The following is a 16,746-nucleotide window of genomic DNA, read 5'->3' as shown; positions in this document are numbered from 1 at the left end:
GAAAAAAAATCATATTTTAGAACCATAGTTGAAATTTTACAATAATTTATTTTATAAGAATTTTATTTATTTATTTATTTATTTTTAAGTAATGAGATTTTGAAAATATTTTTGCAATATAATACACAGTTCAGGCATGGCCAGCTTGCCCACCGGCTGACCACCGCTGTGGCCTTTCCATAACACAAACACACACACACACACACACACACACACACACACACACACACACACACACACAGAGACGGAAGTAGGAACAATGTTTGCGCCAATTAAATGTCATTGCGTGCAAAAAAGAAGGCTGCAGGGGAGTAAAGGTATTCTTACTCTCCGTGATTTAGGTTGAGTAATGGATGTTGTGGCTCGGCTCCATGCATGATCAGAGACTCGGCAATCTCTGCAAAAGCCTCATAACGATCCTGATGATTTGAATCAGGTATGTCGGAGGAGGGAAACATCTGAAACATGACCTCGAGGTCATGGCTCGGTCCTAGAGTGGCCCTCGAGGACCGGAGTTACCCATCCCCGCTTTAGTGGCTAAAACCTAAACAAGACTGACACAATGGCTCATTTTACTCCCTTAACGAGGAATCAATACTTTCTTCTGAATGTTCTGAACTTCTGTTTCCCTGCCAGTTCTGTTTCCTTATCTTTCATTAAATGTTGATATTTTTTGACGGATGTTTAGACAGACAACTTTTGCACTAAGCTTTGTTTTTATTCAACTGTAAAAAGTACCCATGAGAAGTCCTGACTGCCATATAAATCACCAAGAACACATTTATTTTTTGCAGACTATTAATCATCTGCAAAATTACAAAAATGTGAGTGCTTTTTTTAAAGCTCTATAAAAATAAAATGCTGTCAACCCTAAAATGGTGCATCCCAGCCTTTATGTGTCCTGACCTCAAACTAACTCACTCATTTCCACTGTTTGGTTGGAATAATTTACATACTTCGACTTCCAATGTGCTGACACAGCCAACGTATACACAACCACGAAGAAACACTTTCTGCTCGGCAAAACAAGCGTCGGGAAATAATAAAGCCTGACGTGGCTGCCATCAGGGTGAGCATCCAAACATCAACTTATCTCGTTGCTAAATGGTGCGTTGCTAAGCCTGTTAGTGCCACTCGGCACACCTGAACGGTGAGGAGGATGAAGGCAGACAAGACAGAAGTGGCAATGCGTCTCGGAATGTTGAAGTCTTTTTTTTTTTTTTTTTTTTTTTGTGCGTTTGTTATGTGGGTGTGTGGTGGTGGCGATGGTGGGGTGGTGGGGGGCTGTTTTTCCTCAAACCCACGCCCTTGCCCACTCACACAACTGCTGACTGGCTGTTTGCGCACATGTGCCAACCCACTCCTGCCTGTTTGTCCCTTTTTTTTTTTTACAACAACGGCAGCCTACAAAAATGGTCCTTTGTGGAAATCTGTCTTCTGTGTCGAACTCCTGAAATGCTTCACATATCAGAAACAAATGACTGACTTTGGCACTTGCTTTTTTTGGGGGGGGGGGGTATATCGTTGCTGTCCCACAAAAAATTTGGATATGACTGTTTTTGATTGTTTGGATTTTTCTTTTTTAAATAAAAGGTGCCTTTGTTGTTGTTTTGGGATAAAAAATATTTAAAAGTCATGGTAGTTGTTTTAGTTGTTTTTATGCAGCTTTAAAGTGATCAATTAAACTTTGGACAATATATTACGAATGTTTTCTTTCCGTTTTGATGCTGAAATAATTTGCATTTGTATGGTTGAAACTAAAAAATAAAAATGATCATACTGTGCATAAAATCATTATTATAAAAGAAGGAACTGAAATGAAATGCCTTTTTTCAACTTCAAGCAAAATTCTAAACAGATTTGAATAGAAATTCCAAATTCATCTTTTTTTAAAATACCATTGCATAAACGTAATATTTGATCTGATCTTTAATAAAAATATTTCAATGACATTCTACATAAAATTACAATTAATATTTACATTAAAGTTCCGATAAATCGAAAGCAATCAAGACAAATACACCAAAAAAATCCAAATAAAACCAATTTTGAAAGATGTCAATTAGATTTTTAAAAGCAAGAGACTCTTGTGAAAAGATTGCTATCCTTGATATATTGCTCAGTTGATTGACATAACTGTATCTAAAATCACTTAATGTCGAATGTACGGCTGTTAATACATAAATGGTGCATTCTGTGACATCGTTGTGGTCCTGCTCTTCCATTAAAATATTAATACACACTCAGCGTCCACTTCATTATACACATCAGCGCATTTAAACGGCGCTTAATACAAGAGCAACATGAAATATTCTGCCGTTCCTCAGCTGATAATGCTTACCGCAGTGCATACGGGCTACTTTCAAGGAAGAGAAAATACACCAGGCCTGCCATTCCATGACAGACAGATCACGCTTTACTTTGGTGTTCACTCAACCAATCAACTAAAAGGTTCAAACAAAGAGACAAGATGACATCCGAGCACTCGATCATACTAAACAGCAGCCAGAGAGCCACTCTCGTCTACTTTTGTCTTCCCTCCCGGCGCTCTCCGTGGTGCTGAACAGCCTTCGCATTGCACAGAATAGCCGAGGCCGTCATTCTGTTTAACACGAGCTGCCAAATCACAGAATTGTTGCCGCACAAAAGTGTGGCCAATGAATTCCACCTCGCACACAAGCAGTGTGAATATTACAACTCATCCCCGCTGCAGCCCTGGCCCACATCGTAGTGCATTTCCAGGTAGACTGCATAGAAAGCTGGAGGTGTTTCTTGAAGTTAAATCTCTCACTGTTGCAAACGAGAACAAAGTCAGTGGCTTTGCATCACTTGACACATCTGCGATGCACAAAATGATGCATTCTAATGTATAAAAAAAAAAAAAAGAAGGAGGGCCTGATGACACAGAAATGCGTACATTGGTCTGCATGGACACGCTCACTAAACACAACATTAGCAACATATTCACAATTGACAAGAGCTGTATAAACAAATACAGTCTTTGGCAGCACTAACGGGGGCAAAGAACTGCTTTGTTACGAATGAAAATTGGCCATTTAGCATCATCAATATGCTATGAGTCAAAACAATCCTGTCATTTCTCCCAAATAATGGAACATTGGAATTAAATATAATAATTCAAAAAAATAATTATATAATATTGTAAACGGTAATATTAAAAAATATAAACGTTGAAATATTAACAAAGATTACATTTTAGGGTTGAAATAAATTTATTCAAATAAAAATAACAATAACTATGATAATAAATGCACCAGGAGAGAGTAGAAATGTGATTTCTCTCCCGATAATAATGGAAAAGTATAATAAAATGTAATGAAAAACATTTAAATATAACATCAATATTATAATATTTGAAAATAATATTTTTAAAATAACTGAAAATGCTGAAGTCTTTCAAAATATTGGAATGTAGTAAAATCATTTTCTGCAGTTTAAGTTGCGAATTTAATTCACTATACTAAAATTATCATTATCATAATCATAAATTATCATTACTGTAATATTCTAAGTATATTAAAAATATAAACGTGATGTTAAAAAGAGGTTGAAATGGTCTCGCGATGTACTACAATCATTTGCTGGGACTTCAATTGTAAATTTATGATAAGAAATAATAATAATAATAAAATCAATATGTGTTCGTAGAATTTTGTGATTTCCCTTAAAGTAGTGTTAAAATGATAAATAAATACAATGAATAATACTTCATTCTGACACCGATATTGCCCCATTATAATTATGATGATGTAAAAAAAATGTATTAAAAAGTAGAAAAACTCTTAGTCATGACAATTGCTATATGTACAGTATAATAATAAAAGTACTAATAAACAAAATAATAAAAGGTGCATACTGTTGATAAAAATACACATCATACAGTAAAGTAAAAGTAAGTAAAGTGAGATATATTCTTCTGATAATGGCAGTAAATTGTACAGACGTCAAGTTTAATTTGATCAGAAGAATTTAAAAAAAAAAAAAAATCTCATTGTGTCTGAGCAGATGAAGAAAGCAATGTAAGATGACATGCATGTCAGTTGCACATCAGCCACCGTCTCCGCCAACGATGAATCCATGCGCATCATCTCGTACGACAACCTGTACACATGCTGCCGCTCGGGCCTCGGCTGCGAACGCATGGCCGCGTCGTCTTATAACAGCTCGGGTCCCGATCAAATTGCCCCTCCTTGCTCGCTTCCTTCCCTCAAGTATTTTCCGAGGGGGAAGGAAAAGGAAAAAAAAAGAAAAAGCCGGCTTCAACCTGAGCGAGACGGGAGCTTCCGTTTTTGGCGAGCATCAAACGAGGCTGTAATTGGCAACGGGGGTTACTCATGCTGTGCAGACATACTGGAAAATGTCAGACGAATGTGTAGACGGCCGACTAACTTTTTGTCTGAGCGCTGTTTGTTTGCCGCTCGTCAAAACATCCCATTGTCCTTGTTATCTGCCGCGCAAGACATTCACTGAATGGATGGCGGTCGTTTTGTGTTTGTGGTGCAAACATCCGTCTTCCTGGTGACTGTGAGCACGGCGGTGACAATATTCCATATCGCTGTGATAAACCCTTGGGGGGGGGACACCAGGAGTGACTTTTTCATTCCTACAGAAATAGGAGAGTAAGCATATTCTGCCTTGATTTGACATATTTAATCGTGGTTGAATTTTAGTTTTTGTAGGACGGAACAGTGACCGCAAAAATAAATCCATACATACATACATAAATAAATAAAATTTAAAAAATAAAAATAAAAAATAAGCTATGGGCAATAAGCCACGTGCTGCTTCACCATATACGTTATCCGATGAATATTTAGCCGGCTACTGTGTATTGTGAACTGGGGCCATTGGCGGGTTGTGTAAGGATGTGCTGATGTTTTAGTTTTCTTCCCGTTGTGTCTGTCCAAAACCACTTTAAACGCCAAATCATCCTAGAAATTTTAAAAGCACTGGAAAAGCAAAGTCAATGTTTTTATTTCACATCCAACGAGGAATATGAAAGAAAAAGATCATCATTTCAGCTGGCATTCCGAAGTATCAGAGGTCGAGGCTAACTTTTATTACACTGGTGCACCCAACCTTTTTCCTTTTCCTTTGGTGAAACAGCACAAAAGTTAGTTACACCCAAGTTTTCCACTGTACCAACGCATTCAAAATTGAATTTTTATAGGTTTTTTTTTTGTTTTTTTAAAGGACATTTCTGCAAATATTAAACATTTGATTTAACCTCTAATTTAATTTTTTTTTTAGGCATACCATTGAAAAATCAACGTGCCCGGGTGCACAAATTGGTCTCAGTCTAGAGATCTGGGTATTTAAATTTGCTTTTACTAATTTCAATCCACCCATTTTATATGTGAGCAAAAGAACTGAAACATGCTACTGACACTGTTTTGTTGGCTTGCTGCGCCCTTTTACATTGACTATTTAACCAATCTAAATCAATGCTCATTTTCAGATTTGGCTTTGAAAGAATTGTCCCTGGGTGAAAAATGAGCAACGATGAATTTGACTCAAAACTAAAAACAGCTCATTTTACCTGGTCTCTCTTCCAATACCTTAAGTCAAAGTCTCAACCTGGTTGATTTTATAACAGACGGTTTAGAAAAAGTAAACTGCCTAATTTAAACTAGATTCCCATGACGAGACTAAACGTGGTGTTCTAATCGCAGGAAGAAGTTGAAATCCAAAGCCCAGCTGCCATTATTATTATTATTAGCCTATTAGAATAATACCGGTTATTCTTAGACAGGGCACACAGCACATGGCTGGCATGCAGACAAAAACAAGCTGCCGTTAGAGCCTGCTCGGAAGATGATGATTAGCAATATTAGCCTAGCCCTCAGTGAGGTTAACACAAACAGGTTGCCGCCAGCGGTCGGGCTCGGTAACGATGAGTGACTCTCAATCTTAATCTTCTGAAAACACTTTTGTGCGTGCATGTGTACGGGTGTACGTGTGTTTGTGTCTGTGTTGGGTTGTAAGAGAGAGGCAATCTGGAACTGCCTGCTGCGATGTTTGAAGGTCACCACCGTGTCCCCTGTGAGGGCCAATTATGACGCGTTGTGATGTCCGCATTTGAACCATTTCACCCCAATCGCTGAGGCGTGCGTGCATGCGTGTGAGAAAGCGGCAGATGACTGGCTGTGTCTGCTAATCACAAGCAGAAAAGAGGAGTCCCCACCAGAGCTGGGAAATTTCACGCTAGAGGAGATGTGTAATTTCTGATTTGCATGCAAAATGTAAAACAAAGGCTCTACTGTTTATATGTGAACAAAAATGGCGACGAAATGAAGCTTTAGATAAACACTCTGATTTCATTAAAAGACCATTTGTGTTTGGTTAGACATTCATTTCTTTCTTTCCAGTGAATGGCGTATAAAAATGTTGAATGATAAGAAAGTTGTTTTGACAAGAAAATGTGAAACTGTAAACATTTGTTTTTCTGTCGGCTAGCTAACAGGCTACGTCCTGGTTCGTGGACAGAGTGTGTGTCCTTTTGATTGTGAGGCAGAAGACTATTTCAGTGACATCATAGTGGCGAAAAAAAATCAAATGAATTCCTCAATTCTAACTCGGAACTGATCGTTACACGCTTAGAATTGGTTGAGCCGGCCGGGTTTGCGTTGTCCGGCTAACCAGTCAGGCTTTACTGGCCTAAACACGATTAAAGGTTCTGACCTGCATTTACAAGCTAAACTTTCATAAAAATGACTGACAATTGTCTGATTTTAGTACATGATGTGGATGTTGAACATTTTGTCCAATCACAATTCGCCATCTATGAGTTGCCATGTCTTGCTAATCTTTAGAATAAGTAGCGCTGGCTAGCCCAATTACACTAACTAGCTAAGCTAATATAAAATACAATCGTTCATACCATACACCGTTATGTTCGATGTAGGTTACAAACACAGCCTCGCAAAAAATATTTAGTAATAAAATTATTTATTAAAAAATATTTTGATGCAAAACACACACACACACACACACACACACGTTCCCTGTTACAGGTGTTTAAGGACCACAGGAGAAATACAGAAAAAGATTCACAAGTGTCAGCCATGATCACGCTAGCTACACAGGTGCGAAATCGCAACAAGCGTGAACAACCCAGCTAGCTTCCCCTCCTACTTCCTGGCTGGTGTCAAGCGGCGGATTTATCCCCAAACGGTTTTGCACATCCAGTCTGACAAGTATCATCTATCAAACGTTTCCAATCGGGGGGGGAAGACCAATCTAATGCCATCCTCTAGCGTGGAGCCAGGTATACCCTTCCTGTTTAACCTTTAACCTAGCAATACTTCCTGGGGTTTAGATGTCCTTTTAATAGCTCGCTGACGGGCCAAAGAAGACATAACGACATGACAGCAAGCCAACACTTTGGCTAGCACTACTGGAGCAGTGTGTGTGTGTGTGTGTGTATATGTGTGTGCGCGCCTCATGATATACATAGTCCTGCTTGATATATGGCCTCTCCTTGTCTACGGATTAACATACATCAGCGTGGTGCACTAAAGTTGTCCCTAGATGGCCATCAAATCAGGGCTGGTGAATTAAGGATTAGGGCTGAGAAAAGTGGGGCTGTCCAAAGGAGAATAACTCATGAGTCACGCAGCATTCCACACTGGACCACTGAGGCGGGACAAGATCGATGATGGTTAGCTGCTGTCGACTTCAGAGTTGATTTAAAGAAAAACCCAAATAAATACGAATTACACATAGTCATAAAAGAAATACACGAAAGAAAACAAGAATGCAGACCTCTTCTTTGGTTGAACCTTATTTGTGCTTGTTTTTTAGTTAACCAACTTCATCCTGGTTCACAAAGACTCATGAAAGCCAACCGGACTGAACCATTTCCGATTCCGGGTGACGGGTCCTTTCTGACTCAAACGCTAAATAAATGTGTGAAGTAATTTCTAAAATGATAAATATTGTTCAGTTCAGTATTTTGTTTGTCTCTTCTCTTGTTCGCAAACCCGGATAGCGTGACTAAAGTGAGAAAAAACGTTAGGATTTGCTTCTCGTCAGAACTAGAAAACAATACTTGTCGCCTTTGAAATCTTTCAAGAATTTCTTGGGACTTTTGCACCGCCGAGAATGTATACCTCCCTTCGAGTATTGTCGGAGGGCCCTCTGATTTTTATTGGCTAAATTTAACGCTGATAGACTGCTGACACCTTTATTGCTGTGGTGGTCGGCGGCAAAGAAGACAGACGTGCGAGGCAAGTGGTCACACTTTGCACTGCTTGGACACTTGCCCCCCCCGCACACACCCACCGACCCCTCCACCCACCCATCTAGTGTCAACAACACATGACTGGACACATGCATCTTGACTGGCGACCACAAGAACACGTTAGACTCACACATTCATGTCTATTCATGTCAATGGGACCGGGTCTACTGCCAGACTCTTGGCAATGGACGTTTCCACAAACCATAAATACATTTCCAAACTACAGTGATAGCTAGGCATGAGCCGATCAGATTATGATCATATGATAACTGTGAAGAAAATAATTGCTGTTTCACGGTATGACATGACTGAAATTACCCTGACTATAATCTGTAATCGGCAAGAAGATGCTGTCTCAAGACCAAGCACTCGGGGAAAAATTGGTATCCCGTGTGGGCTAAACCATATGCTAACTGCTCAAGTTGATTTTAAATCGACAGGGCATGTCCACACCAAAACTGATCACTACTTCCACTAAATGCTAATCACAATAGAAGAGCTCATGATGTCATGCTGCAACTTTGCTCTTAACTCATTCAGTACCAGCCAATTCTGGAAAGGACGTTTAAAAACGTCTTTGGCAGTGAATGAGTTTTAATGGTGTCATGTGTGTGAGCGGGTATTTACTTTTTAATAAGTTGACACAATCACCACCTTTCTTAATAATCAAATAATGAATTGTACGATGACTATACCCACAACACGAAAACAAAAAACATTTGTGTGATTACGCATCCGCAACTTTTAATTTAAGGCCCATCATTGTGGAAAAATATGAACCACAGTAGACATGACGTACACCTATAGGACCCAGTCTGACCTTGGAAGACAGGTCTCAAACTCCTCTGATTGGATAAATGGCTTACACTTAAGGTTAAAAACAGGTCGGTGTCCAAATGTCTGTGACGATATTACTCCAATGATCAAAAATGACAACAAGAATGCGCTCAAAACAGCTGTGTGTATGTTTTCTGGTCTTCATGTCCTAAAAATATGCACTTTACCCATTCTGGATCAAAGACACGCCAATCTGTGTCGATAACTCGAAGGGGAAATGGATGTGAAATGCTGCTCAATTTGGCAGACTTTTGAAAAACACTGGAATAAGCATTAATGGGGGTTTTTTTTGTTTTTTTGGGGGGAGGGGAGGGGCTTTTTAGGTCCTTTTTTTGCTCTCGTGCTGTCTGGAAATGCCCCTGCTCTTTGGCATATTGGAGTTAAGAAGAAGCTTGTTATGCAGAATGCAAGAATCCCAGCATTTTATTTTTGATGACTGGGTTTGTGCTGGGCCGATGAAAGCCGAGGTTAGTGAGAGCGACAGCTGATGGCGGGGCGTGAGCTCTGCAAAACACAGCTGGTGTGTTGCCCGGCACACGCACGCACACACGCACACACGCGCACACACACACACACACACACACACGAGTTCCTCTGCGCAGTCACCTACGCAACCCATTAGCATTAAAGTTAACACATATAGCAGAGCACTGCGCTTTGGATCATCTCACTTTATTGTGGCCGACATGAAGAGGCGCATACTTGGGAAGGATTTCCAAGTATTAATTGAATGCTCGCAAGCTTCAGCGCACCAAAATCAATAGGAGCATTCACTTAAGGAAATTAGTTGTTGTGATGTAAAATTCCCCCCCAGGGCTGCCATACATCACTGGGCGGTGCACAGGAGCTCAAATTTATCCGGCGATATTACAACAACAGTTGTGAAACATTTGAATGAAGTTGAGGCAACATCTCCTCACAGGAATTCAGGATTAAATCAAACTAAATGTAGCACACAATTCGAACGAGAGCATGGATATCACGAGCCACGCCTCTCAATGAGCCGAATCAAGTCTCAAGACACCCCACAAACAAAATGGCTCTGTTTTGCAAAGGAAAAAATTGTTTTGAAGCATGTCAATTATGAAACTAACAGTAATACAAAAACAATTTCAAAATATCTTTTCAATAGAGCCGATTCATTTTGTTCCCTACAAAATGCTACGACAGGCTGCTGGCAAAAAGCAATATTCTCGGAGGAGTCTCGGGATATGTCCCATCACAAGAGCCGAGTGGGCCCATCAGTGTGGGTAATGCAAACAGCACATCAAATTCTCGACCAGACAGGATGAATTTTTAATAGTCCCACTAGACGCTGGCTGGCGCGCCAACAAGCAAACATTAGAAAACACACACAATCAAGCAGAAAATCCGCATGCACTCTTGAGTTATTTGCGTGCTTACTTGCAATCGCGCTTGGATTTACTCAGCATTTGCTAAGGGTTGTAAATGTAAACTGACACACGCTCCAACCGCTTTGATGGAATTAATGCAGGACTCTAAATTGACTCAGTGACAGCATTTCTTTTTAACTATCTAGCAAATGTGGCAATTTAAATCAACACAATTGGATTCTTTTTTGTTTTTCCTGGTCACCATCCGCCAGTTGCTCAGGAGAGTTGAGAGGACTCATTCATAACTGCCCCACAAGACATAAAAATTGTTTTTGTTTAAATGCCAGGCTGGTCCACTAGGCTGTTTTAATGAAAATTAATTTCACATTCCATCACCAAGTAGGGTTGCAATCGAGAGATTTATAATCTCATAATGTTCTGAACTTCTGTTGCCATAGCATTACCTTCGTATTGAGTGAATAATGGTGGTGGTGCATGAGAACAGCAGATCGGAATAGATCACATCACAGGTAAACAGCTGACCAGAGATCCTCGGGCCGAATGATTTCAATCTGATTGACAAAAAAAAAAAAAAACCTCCCTGTTATCCCAGCTAGTGTTAGGTTTTTGCGGTTATAATATCTAAATGAGAGTGAAATTTAAGATTTGTAATTACTAGCATCGCAAAACTGTTTAAATAAAAATGCCACATTGTGGTTTGAGATTATAATCAGGATTCACGTTCAAAACCAATGAAGTGCAACAGTGAAAATGCAACTGTTTGCGACCGTTTGTGTCCGAGTTGTGGCCCATCGTGTCATTCACCACAGGAAGCGAGAGGAAATGCTACGTAACATTTCATTGTCACTAAAAAATAATAATAAATCCCCCCAAAACGAGAGCTACATTAGATGATGAAGCTAAATGTCATGAGTGCAAGTTACACAAGAGGGGTGGCAGGTCCACTGCAACGTCAACCTTCTCCTTGAGCTGTTTGGACAGAAACAATTGTACAGCTCTGACAGCTGTCGACTCCAAAGTGCACATTAACACGCTCGCTTTGCAACCTTCCGAGGGGGAGGTGAGGGTGGGTGACGTTGAATGTGCTTATTAGTACAGAAGCTGCATCAGCCACCGCTGACCAAAACACACTAATGTACTCGCTGTACGTATGCTGCGTCGCGTTCAAATACACTCTCCAGTTTCATGCAGGCGGGTTGTCCTCAATAGGGCAACGTAATCATCAATTAATAACCCTTACACTTTATGGCAGCTTCCCAGCCAGACGAGGAATAAACAATACATCAGAGATGAAGGGCTGATATTAAATCCAGGTATGTGGGAAGAAAGTTATATGTGGGCTTAAGCAGTAAAAATCCGTGTCCTTGGCTGAACTACAAGCCGGGCTGAATTAGAAGTCGGGAGATGTGATCAAAAGCCCTGGTGCGGGTCTTTTGGAATAATTTGGAGCCAATGTCTTGAACTTAGTGGATGCCAGTGAAAATAATGTCGTAATCAATGACGGACGTGAGCAGGGCATGAAACACACTGAAGGGAAGGGTTTGGAAATTTGCCCTACTGCTGGCTTTGAAATTGGACCTGTGTGAGACCAAGGACAAGAAATGAGACATAAACAAGGCAGCAGAAATGCTGGAGGGACAAATTGTGGATACTGAATGGAGGGGAAAAAATTGCTTTTATTTTCAAAACAGTCTAAAAAGGTTGTTCTTATTACTGAGAACAGTGTGTGGGCAAAGTGTGGCAAAGCTGTGTGGTGGGGGTCTAAAAAAGAAAGTGCATTCAGAGAATGAAATGAATTGCAAGGGGAGGCAAGAATGACCCCTGAGGGTCTCCAAATGTAAATTTTGGTAGAAAGAAAACAGGCTTTTCATTCTTAAAAAAATGTTGGTTCATGGTGTCTTCGGGCCAAATGCTTAAATGCACCTCTGTGCTGCAAAAAAAAAAAAAAAATGCTGGCAAAAGGAAGGCAAAATGATGCCAGTTATGGGATGTTGAGCTACATCCATGCAATCATCTGTGAGAGCAACTCTGCCGGGCTAAACTGTTTCGCGCATTACAACAGAGTTAAGAACATTCAGGCAGAGGTTCTCCCATCCCCAACAGAAATAAAAAATCTCTGAATCTGACTAGCAATGTCATGTTTCCACCAGCCTCCCAAACAGACGATGATATCATTCATGTTCGAAAAGCTCCGATGCTCCGCCCTCCCACACGCATCTCCACTAGCAGAGGTATCATGTAAGAACTTCTGGAGGTGGCGTGACGCAGAGTCGATAAACTAGACTATTAGATAACCAAACAGCAGAGAGGAAGAAGCAAAAACACACAGAAAACAAGTCTTGTGCCTTGGTTGAATAAAGACTGGGAACCACAGTCGCTATGCTAACTGGTGTTTCCGGGAAGAAACTTGACACTTCCTGCATCCACTGATCTCCCTCTCCAATTATCCTCCTCAAAGCCCTGACAGAGACAACAATCACTTCCAAGAATTAGGACACAGCTGCGTGTCAATGGCGACAGGCTCATTTCACACTGACTTCACTTCCGCCTTCCTCTCGCATTCTAACATGATCCCAGAGAAAGTCTTGCCCCCCCCCCCTTCCCTCCCCCAGCCAAACGAAGATGCATCCCGTTCTGGACACTTGCAGTTTTAGTCGGTCGCTCCAGTCAGCTGAACGCAGATCCTGTTTCCACCTCTCTAATACTCCTAACGAGCCTCTTCCCTCTGCAGCCAAGTGACAAGCCCACCAAAGTCACCCAACGGTATGACGCAGACTTCCAAAATTACAACAACAAAAAAAAGTGGGAGCTGGAACATTATTTCTTCTTCTTTTGTAAGGGGTCATTACTAATTATACTTGCGTGATTTCTTTTCATTTGTATCCGTGCGAGACGGTTCAAGGTTTTAAGGATGGCTTGGAGTCATTTCTTATATTCAGAATGATGAGAGTGATATTCAAGTTATAGCCTGCACCGCAATGGGGTTCAAATCATCGCTCAGTCCAAATGGGGAGCCCACTATTGATTCAAGGAATTTAAGTTTGCCTGTTAGATTATGTAACTGGTGCTTACACGTTTTTCCAGGCAAAATAGATCAAGTGAGCATGAAAGTTGTGGATGCTCGATGATAAATGTGTGCAGGATGTCACGAGGTTAATTATGTTTTCAGATCCGCGGGTTTGTTATTTAGTGGGATTACAAGAAAACTGATCAGATTTGTACCACATTTTTGAGGGAGGTTGTAATTTAGGCCCAGAAAGAAACCACTCATCTTTGTATAATGTTTTTGTCAAAGTTTTCTGAGGGTTTTTTGAATTTCCCAGTAAATAATTAAAAGGCATTGAGTTAAAAATGATCTAATCTGGTTCGGTCAAGACCAAGATTTATTTCAGATTTTACAGAACAAAAATCTGAGACTTCATTAAGTTCGAGCCCAAGTCAAACTCAGGACCTGAAAGAAACAGAGGCCCACTCAAGACAAAGAACTGGAATAAAATCAAGACCGTTGCATGAAAGATCATGACCAAGTCAAAACAAGACCAAGACTGCATCCAAAACCAAAGCCAACACTAAGAATTTAAAGAACCCTGGTTATGTCAAAATGAAGACTTTAACATACAGGCAACAAAAGTCAAGCCTCTAAAGGATCTGAGACCAAGCCTTGAAAGGGTCAAAGACCAAGTCTATTAGGAACCGTGACCAACTCAAGACTTTAAAAAAAACATCATCCCGTCAATACCAAAATATTAAAGAACGTGACCAATATATGATAACATTTGTAATTGTTTGTTCAAGTAGTTGATTGTATTCATCTCTGTAACGTTAAAGGGTTAGTACAAGGCAGTATATTCGGAGGCAGATATCAAGACTCCGCCGAGTCTGACATGATTTGAAATACAGCAGATTACGAGACCAGACCAAGATCAAGGAATCGAACCTCGAGTACAACAAGCCACTGGGGAGCATCAGAGGCCACACACGCACACACACAATGAAAAAGTGAGTTTAACAACATGACATGGCAGTCTTGGAGCAAGGGGATATACAGTAACTCGCACTTTCATCTGAACTGGAACACGGCGCCAACACATCAAGGTCAGAGCAGATCTCTCCCCCCTTCACTCACCCATCCATCCATCCATCCATCATGACGCTCTTTAAATCACCCTTCTACTTTCACCTAAGACAGACCGACAAGACTTATTTACATCTCAAATATCCACGTCGCTTCCATCAGCAGCCATGATGAAATAAAGCACATTGCCGTCAGGGAGATGGGGGGGGGGGGGGGCGGGGGGGGTTGCACCATACCCCAGCCTCCAACAATACATGTGAGTCAGAATCATGATTCAAATCAATGCAGACCACTAATACACAAAAAGTTCACGGATGGAACAGACAGCTGAGAGCGAGTGAGGAGGATTCTAAACCAAAAGGGTGGGTAAGCTGAGCTGAGTTTTTGCCAAGTGAGGTGGGTTGCACCCTGGACTGTTTGCCAGTCTATCACAAATGTTTCTCATCCAATAATATTTATTTGGTCCCATCTATCGCATCAATTTTAGACTGCTGATTAGGTTCTGTTTCTTTGTAGAGGGTGTAAAAGTAGTAAAAAATATATATATATATAGGATATAACCAACCAATCGCTGATGCTTCAATCAAGTAGATCTGGAGACTTTTTGGTGAGAGAAGTGGCGCACAACCTGGAGTAGTCACCTATCAATCACTGGGCACCTTGACAAATAAGCACTCACATTTACAGCTTTGGACAGTTTGGAGTCACAGCACTTGGGAATCAATCTACCAAAGCACGTAGAGATCAAACCTGGGTCCTTTGGACTGCAAGGCAAGCCCCGCTAACCACATGGCTCACTGTGCCATGCCATTCCCCCCCGAAGTGTAACACGCACACTATGGCCCCGTGCCACTTGATTTCCAGCCACCTGAGACATAAACACGGCAGGCTCTTACCTTGCTTTTAACGTTGCAGTGGCAGCACACGGTCCACAGGTACTTGAGGGTCCTCCACAGCAGGATGATGAAGAGCCCCCCGAAGAAGGTCACCATGGAGGAGGCGAGGAACGCCCACCACATGCGCTGCCCATTAGTGTCACAGGGGACCTCGGACGAGAAGGGAATGACGACGTCTTGCATTTTGGAGATGAGGATCGAGGAGTCAGCGGCGGCGGCAGAGGCTTTGGGCGGCGCAGGGTCGCTATTGCTTGTCCTCATAGAGCTGTCGCTGCCATGGGGGACCGTGCCAACCGCCTCGGCTAGCATGTGGGAGTCTTGGAGAGCCTTGGCCGGCGTCCCCAGCCCCACTCATCAGCCATAACGCCCGGGGAACCACGAGAACAAACAATCGCCCTCTTTTCACTCTCTTTCTGGAGCTCCCGTCAATTGTTTAGGGTGACGCGAACACATAAAAAAAGACCGAAAAAGCAGCTCGACAGCGGCATTTAGCATCCGAATTGGAAGTTTTAACCAAAAACAGCCAAATGCGAGTCGCCGCTCGCCATGGTAGACGACGACGACGGCCTGAAGCCGCCGATGACAGCTCGAGTCCGTGGGGGCGCAGTGAGGAACAACCTTCCAAAAAAAAAAAAAAAAAAAGCTTAATAATGGAAATTAAAAAGAAGAGGAAGAAATGGCTCCACGGTGGGGATATTTTGCTCTAGCCGTCTTCCATCTGAGCTTCCTCCTCCCGCCACCTCGATGGCACTTTCGCCAGGCGAGTGTCGTCTTACTGTTGCAGGCGTTTGGAGCCCAAAGAGCCGCAGAGTACTACATGCTCCGGCGGCCGTCGTCGGTCGAGTAAAGGAGGCTGCGTTTACTCGACCACTGGACGGGTGCGTTTGTGTGCATGCGCGCGTGACAGAGAGAGAGAGCGAGAGAGAGAGAAAGTGTGTGTTCGTGTCTACATCCACCGCTGAACGCCTGTCACGACGACGGAAGGAAACTCCACGAGGGGGCGCTAACGGGATTCAAAACAGAAAGAAAAGGCGATGAAGAATGTAACCAATCTAAATATAATTGCCCACTTCATTATTTTTTTCCACAGAAAAAACGAAAAAAAAAAGAAAATCAAATACTGATTCTATCTTGGTTTTTAAGAATTTCATTTCAGGGATACAATTGAACGGTCTGTTTCAGGATGTGGGCGATTGTAGCAGAGGTGGGCAGCATCACGAGATGTATAAGGCAAAAAAAAAAAAAATTCAGAAAGTAAAAATCCAAGTTTATGACAACGCTAGTTAAAAATCCCTTCATTAATTTAATATACATCTTATT

The 16,746-nt window shown here is 41.5% G+C and overlaps 1 protein-coding gene across 20 annotated transcripts in view; it reads right to left on the bottom strand.

Annotated features, from left to right (window-relative positions):
- The window catches only part of kcnma1a (potassium large conductance calcium-activated channel, subfamily M, alpha member 1a), a 141,269-nt gene extending 124,966 nt beyond the window's left edge, over nt 1–16,303 (bottom strand). For 7 of the 20 annotated variants that reach the window (XM_086122576.1, XM_086122582.1, XM_086122580.1 and 4 more), the window contains exon 1: nt 15,427–16,299. In XM_086122576.1, coding sequence (XP_085978702.1) covers nt 15,427–15,735 — 309 coding nt within the window. In that variant the 5' untranslated portion in view covers nt 15,736–16,299. Of the gene's footprint in view, nt 1–15,426 lie in introns of all 20 variants that reach the window. The other 13 variants (XM_086122575.1, XM_086122573.1, XM_086122574.1 and 10 more) reach the window with 5 other exon arrangements.
- Nucleotides 16,304–16,746: the final 443 nt, after the last annotated feature.

The sequence above is a fragment of the Hippocampus guttulatus genome, chromosome 10, assembly GCF_054856545.1.
Source record: "Hippocampus guttulatus isolate MCC_2025c chromosome 10, RoL_Hgut_1.0, whole genome shotgun sequence".
NCBI lineage: Eukaryota > Metazoa > Chordata > Actinopteri > Syngnathiformes > Syngnathidae > Hippocampus > Hippocampus guttulatus.
This window is presented reverse-complemented; position numbering and strand designations above follow the sequence as displayed.